Source organism: Pholcus phalangioides, unplaced genomic scaffold (assembly GCF_987345545.1).
Source record: "Pholcus phalangioides strain wild (caught in Gottingen) unplaced genomic scaffold, Ppha-v1.0 ptg000013l_1, whole genome shotgun sequence".
In the NCBI taxonomy this organism is placed as follows: Eukaryota; Metazoa; Arthropoda; class Arachnida; order Araneae; family Pholcidae; genus Pholcus; species Pholcus phalangioides.
In genome coordinates, this window is record NW_028301606.1 from 1949270 (window position 1) to 1955269 (window position 6000).

A 6000-nucleotide genomic window follows, 5' to 3' on the forward strand; every position below is an offset into this window, starting at 1 on the left:
CCCGTTAAAAAGTCTCGCCACAGAGAGCAACAGTCCTACAACGATAAATCATTCAACCATAACACTTCACTCATAGTTAGTAAAACTGGGGGCAGATGATAGCACTACACATAACAAGCATTACACAGAAACAAACTTTACGTCAGGTTGCACTACACGTACACGCACATTCCCGCATGTACCGATTCGTTGGGGGGTTCCGCGGGGGGGGGTGTAGCAGTAGTAGGTAGGGGATCCATGATGTTCTTAAGTCAGCCACCTCGTTGGGCAATTTGCCTGTTGTGGCGTTGTATTTGTATAATGAGTTTTTTTGCCTAAGTGCCATTGACTTTGCGGGTTGAATGCTGAATTGCAAGCTGCAAAGTCAAACTGGTTGGAAAACTCAAGACGGCTTTTTTATTCTTATCTAAAAATATACACACATTGCAGCAGCTTTATGTAAGCTACCATTAATTAAAAAATAGTTACGTGAAGAAATGTATATTTATGAATTAATTAAAATCTCTTACAGTAGAACTTGGTTAATTTGAATTTTGGATAGTTTGAACTTTTACAAACTACCTTTAAGTTTTGTTACTAATTTAATGTTCAAATTTCTTGTTTAATTCACTTTTTCAATTTTGTTTTTGGACAATTCAAAGTTTGGGGGGGGGGAATAGTGATTTTTGTGTGTGAGCGCAAATTCACTTTTGAAAAATTCTACAAGAAGCCAGACTTTGCTTTTCTCTGTCAACTTTTTGAGCAATAATTTTCGAAGACAGGTGGGGATTACGCAATAAAAATTTGATACAAGATCTTTTACAAAACTTGAAAAACAACCAATAATCTTATTGTGGTTGTAATTTTTATAAAAGAAATTTATAGTATAATCCTGGTATAATAAAAGCTTGAAAATTCGGTTTTTTTCCTACTCTTTTTTTGATAAATGTTCATTTTGACATTGTTCAGCTGGAGTGCATCAAGACTGTGTATCACTTAATACCGATCATGCTTTTTAACCTATAGATCAAGGTGTAAGATTTAAAAATCTGAATATTTTTGTCGTCATTAAGAGTATGAAAAGTTCAGATTGTAATACATTAATGAAAGTCTGTTTCCTTGATAGCATAAGAATGATAAGCAGAATTTGGGAAACAGTTTTATAATGGATGATCATGAACTGTTTCCATAAATCAGGCTTTGAACATGGCCAAGAAATTTTACAGTGATGCTGATTCCAGGACAGTGGAATAATGTAGCAGCTAAGATCAATTATATTATAATTATAAATTATTAAAATTTGGGAACAGTTTTGTAACTGATGATAAAATTTTAATAACATACATTTTTTCCAATCATTCACTTTTTAAAACCCAAACTCGTTTATTCATAGGTAACATAAAATGTTTTTTTTTTGTTCTCAGTTACACTTGTCAATTCACCGATTATTTTTCAATGAGTAAATTACGAACTGCATGAGTAAAGTTGCAGACAACTAGGTGCATTGTCATTAATGAGCATTGCATTGAACAAATTGTTTTGAGGCAGTAAGGTTGAACTTCATGTATGAAACTGTGATCAGTCTATAAAAATGGCAGATTCCTCACCAGCCTTTGGAAGTTTTGTAAAAGATCTTTTGTATTGTATTCACAGTCTAAAAACCATGGCAAAGCTTTCAGCTTCAACAATTTCACCAGCTTATACCTCTCAATCAATGTAGTTTAGTACATAAACTCTTCTAATATAATTTTTTCTTATATAATTATAACTTAATAATCATAACCACTTCAACTTTTATTCTGTGATCATGCTTGAATTTGAGGATTTCACATTTTTCACTGAAGTTTGCATTACTCTGAGTTGGGTAAGTCAGTGTATTACTGTACTGTCAGTATCACATACCTAATTATTCCATTTTATTTGGGAGCAGATAAAAGCATTACATGGTGCAAAGAGTACCCCTCTTCATTTGGTTGCTTATTGGAAGTGTGAGCAGACGTCTACAGATCTCAGGATAGATTACAAGTACAACCCAACTCCTCTGTCTTCCACTGTGCCTATAAACAACATTCATATTATTGTGCCAGTAAATGGTGGAGTCGCTGACCTGCAATCGAAACCCAAAGCTGTCTGGTAAGTTATTTGCATCTTATTACATAGTACAAATCTTAAAACGCTATATTTGATGTTCCTCTCTCTTTAAAAAATTTTCAAATCCATTAATATATTCTTTCGATATCTGCCTGGAATATTAAATATCATTGTATTTCAATTTATTAGGAATAGTGAACTCAACAGAGCCATTTGGCAACTGCCCGAATTGTCTCATTGCTCAGAAGGTGGAGGGTTGGGTTCATTACGTGCAAGGTTTGATTTGAAGTCAGGACCATCTACCCCAAGTGCATTAGCTGCCCAATTCCTGTGCAATGGCACATCACTGTCTGGTGTTGAATTTGAGCTGTGTGGTTTAGGGTACAGACTGTCTCTTGTGAAAAAACAAGTTTCGGCTGGTATGTGTTCATTTCTGATGTTTGAACATGTGTTATATAGAGTTATAATTAAATAGACCCTACTCAAACCCATATAGAGCCTGTTCCGGTTGTCATAATCTTTGGAACTTAATATATACATTAAATAGACCACGTGGAGGAGAAAATTACAATTAAAAAAAATAATGGTTCAAATTTTGCCTACCGGGTGAAAAAGTTGCACATAAAGAACAGGAAACACAAATTTTAAATATATGGCTTTATTTAATCACAGTATTTGTTTATTTTCATTATAATTTCTTTAATCATATATTGAAAGCATGATATAACATGTTCAACAGTAGCTGGGAAGGGTTTCATGAGGAATTGTAGCAACGTGCCGTGTTATGTTTTGCTTTCAATTCAGGAAGAATCAATGTGCTTTCTCCATAGACAATCTTTCAGGAATCTCCCCTTCATCCCACAACTAGAAATTATAGAAGTTCAAGTCATGAGAACAAAGCGACCAGGCATTTGAAAACTTATTAAAATTACTGAAACATCTCCAAAGTGAGCACAAAGCAGTTTTATGTCTGGTCTACCATCTTGCATGAAGAAAACAGTCTTTAAGCACTCACAATTATAATCTAAATAATAATAATTTCTTATAATCTAAAAATTGAGCAGGCAGTCCTTCAACATGATATTTCCATAAAGTGAAAATTCAAGCATTTACCGTCTTCACTTCAAAATATTTAAAACAAATGGCTGCACCAGCAAGAGAACACAAAACAAGCACAACTGTTACATCATAAAAGTGTTATGGGTCTCACACGTGCACTCAAAACACATATTCCAGCATGTACCAATTTGTTAGAAATTCCGCAGAGCAATGTGAATGTGTATAAGGTGTATGTACTGTTAAGTAGTAGTAGTAGTAGGCTAACCTTAAAAATATTTTTATTAATGTATGATTATAGGTCGTATAGTTTTCATAAGAAAGATTAAAAACAACTTATATTGAGCTTGTAATGGCATGAAATAAAACAATAATAGAGAGTTTTTTTTACTGTCAAATACAAAGTCTACGACAGACAAACTACCCAATTAGGTGACTGAAAAAAAAATTATAATCCCTATAAATATATGATGTCAAATAAAATTTCAGCAACCCAAATAAATGCTCTATGAAAAAAAAACTAAAAACTCTTAGAAAATGTCTATGCATATCAATACAAACTAGTTTTATGATGAAGTTTTGTTACATAAAATGTGAAAGTTTTTTTTTTTTTTTTTCAGGTAAATATTTATGTGAATCTGATTTGACCACAGCAAATTATATGTGAACGGTTTTAATCATTCCAAATCTGGGTACTTGTATTCTTATGGAAACTCTAGGTGAAATCAAAATGGAATACACTGAAGTTGCTGGTCATCTTCATTATGTGTGTCACATTACATTGAAATACAAAACAAAGGGAACTAAAAAAGAATTAAAGAAAAGCTTAAAATGCCTGCCTAAATGCATCACTTTTTTTATAAATGAATTCTCACCAATAATTTTTTAAGTACAAAAAAATCATTTATACTAAGAAATCGAAAAAAAAAACCGTTTTTTTTTCTCTCCCATAAAGTCATTAGACTCATTTTATTTGGCAAATGTTTAGCTGAAATTTTTTGGGGTTTCAAATGTTAAATTTCACATTGTAAATATATGCTCTATTTTTTTTAAAGTCAAATATCCACATTATAATTGTTTTTATATAGGCCTATTTATGTATTCTGTACAGATAAAGTAGAAAATTTTCAAGAACATATTTAGCTCAAAATGAAAAACCCTCTCTTTTTCTGATATGCAAATATTGTGATCACGAGTATATATGCAATTTCTTCCTTCTCTAGTTTGAAAATTATATTAAATGTTTAGCTTTTTACAGTTGTAGAATCCATGCAATAAAATTGTAAATGTGTTGATAATACATATATATTTTCAAACCTGTCTTCAGAAAAAAATATTTTGAACTGTGTGTGAGATGGTAAATTATTATTTTTTATGACATATCATTATACAGTAATAAATCCATGAAATACCATAAATCCATGTTTCAGACTAGCTATGAATTCAGTTTTGGTTTGGTGCTGAATGAATGTGGTAAGGTTGTTGAATATTGTTGTTTCTCTGACTACATGAAACATCTTATTTCTGAAAAATTCTCCTCCAAGGAAAAATAAGAAATAAATATGTGTGCACTTATTATGAATCTAGGGCATTTTAAATGTTTTTCCTTTGTACATTTATTTTTTAATTTCAATCTCTTTCCACTCCTCCATATATTTTTCATCAATAGATGTTCTGTATCCACACTGATTTCATTTTGTTTTTTAATTTATATAAATGGTCAGATTTGCTGATCAATGGACAGAAGATATACCAATCTGAGGGATAATCTGAGGGATTTTTTTAAACATTTTTCTACGATTTTGCAATAACTCTGTAAGGGGAAAGATTTTAATAGTTTGCATTCTATATAATATTTCCCCTCTTTTCAAATAACATAACTTTAGAAAAAGAAAAACATGTTTTTTTTTTCTTTTTCTAAAGTTCTCTATTTGACCTTCATATTATATATGCTTTACATATTTTGGAATTCTGTTGTTGAAACCTTCCATTGAATTTATTAGATAGATTCTTATTCCATGGGTGCTTAGTTGAGCTTAGTAATTTAAAGTCTTAGTCAACCATATCTTGTTCTGAATCGAAGCCTTTATTCAAGCTCATTTGTTAGTACTTCAGTGTGTATAAGACAAAGGTTTACTCTCCCCACACAATGATAGTAATTGTATCGTTTTGGTGTTAGTTTGTTCTGTACTGGCTGATAATGATATTGTTAAGTTTTCATAAAATATTACATCAATTTATTTTTTTATATTTAAAATTATTTTTTGCTCCTTATTCAGTTTCTAATAGTTAATGTGTTACCAGAGGAAGAATCTTTGTTAAAAATATAGGGTATATTTGTTTGGTGCACAGGATTGAGTTCTTTAGTATGGGATTTTAATTTTATAAAATTTCATTTAGCTTTTTTTAAATTAGAAAACAATTATATGAAAATGTTGACCCTCTCCTATTTCTCTTAACCAATGTATTAAGGTTTTTCCCAATTGTAATAGTAGGTATTTCATTTTTTTTACATTTATTTGCTCTTACCGTGCCATTAGTTATTAATAATCATTAAGTAAATGTGAAATGTTTATTAATTAAAATGAAGCTAATTGATCAAGATCTGTTTATATTATCACTAATGTGTAGCTTCTCTTGTGTATTGTTTTTGTTTCAATGTCCTTTCTTTTCATGACCTAATCAAACATTGCAACTGTTGATACAAAATGAGGGAAAATTGTCTTGGATTATATATACTTTTTTTTTTAATTAAGCTGTGTGTATACTAAAAAATCATAATATATTTAGAAAGACTTCTTAACAGCATATAAAATGTTTCAAATATTGATGAAAAATATACTCAATGATATTTAGGCACACAATTTCTTCAAT

The 6000-nt window shown here is 30.7% G+C and overlaps 1 protein-coding gene across 5 annotated transcripts in view; it reads left to right on the forward strand.

Moving 5' to 3' along the window:
* Positions 1 to 3931, forward strand: part of LOC149078463 (F-BAR domain only protein 2-like) — a 53845-nt gene extending 49914 nt beyond the window's left edge. For 4 of the 5 annotated variants that reach the window (XM_089240568.1, XM_089240567.1, XM_089240569.1 and 1 more), the window contains 3 exons: positions 1910 to 2112; positions 2260 to 2489; positions 3747 to 3919. In XM_089240568.1, the coding sequence (XP_089096694.1) occupies positions 1910 to 2112; positions 2260 to 2489; positions 3747 to 3793 (480 nt within the window). In that variant the 3' untranslated portion in view covers positions 3794 to 3919. Of the gene's footprint in view, positions 1 to 1909; positions 2113 to 2259; positions 2490 to 3746 lie in introns of all 5 variants that reach the window. The other variant, XM_089240571.1, reaches the window with a different exon arrangement.
* Positions 3932 to 6000: the final 2069 nt, after the last annotated feature.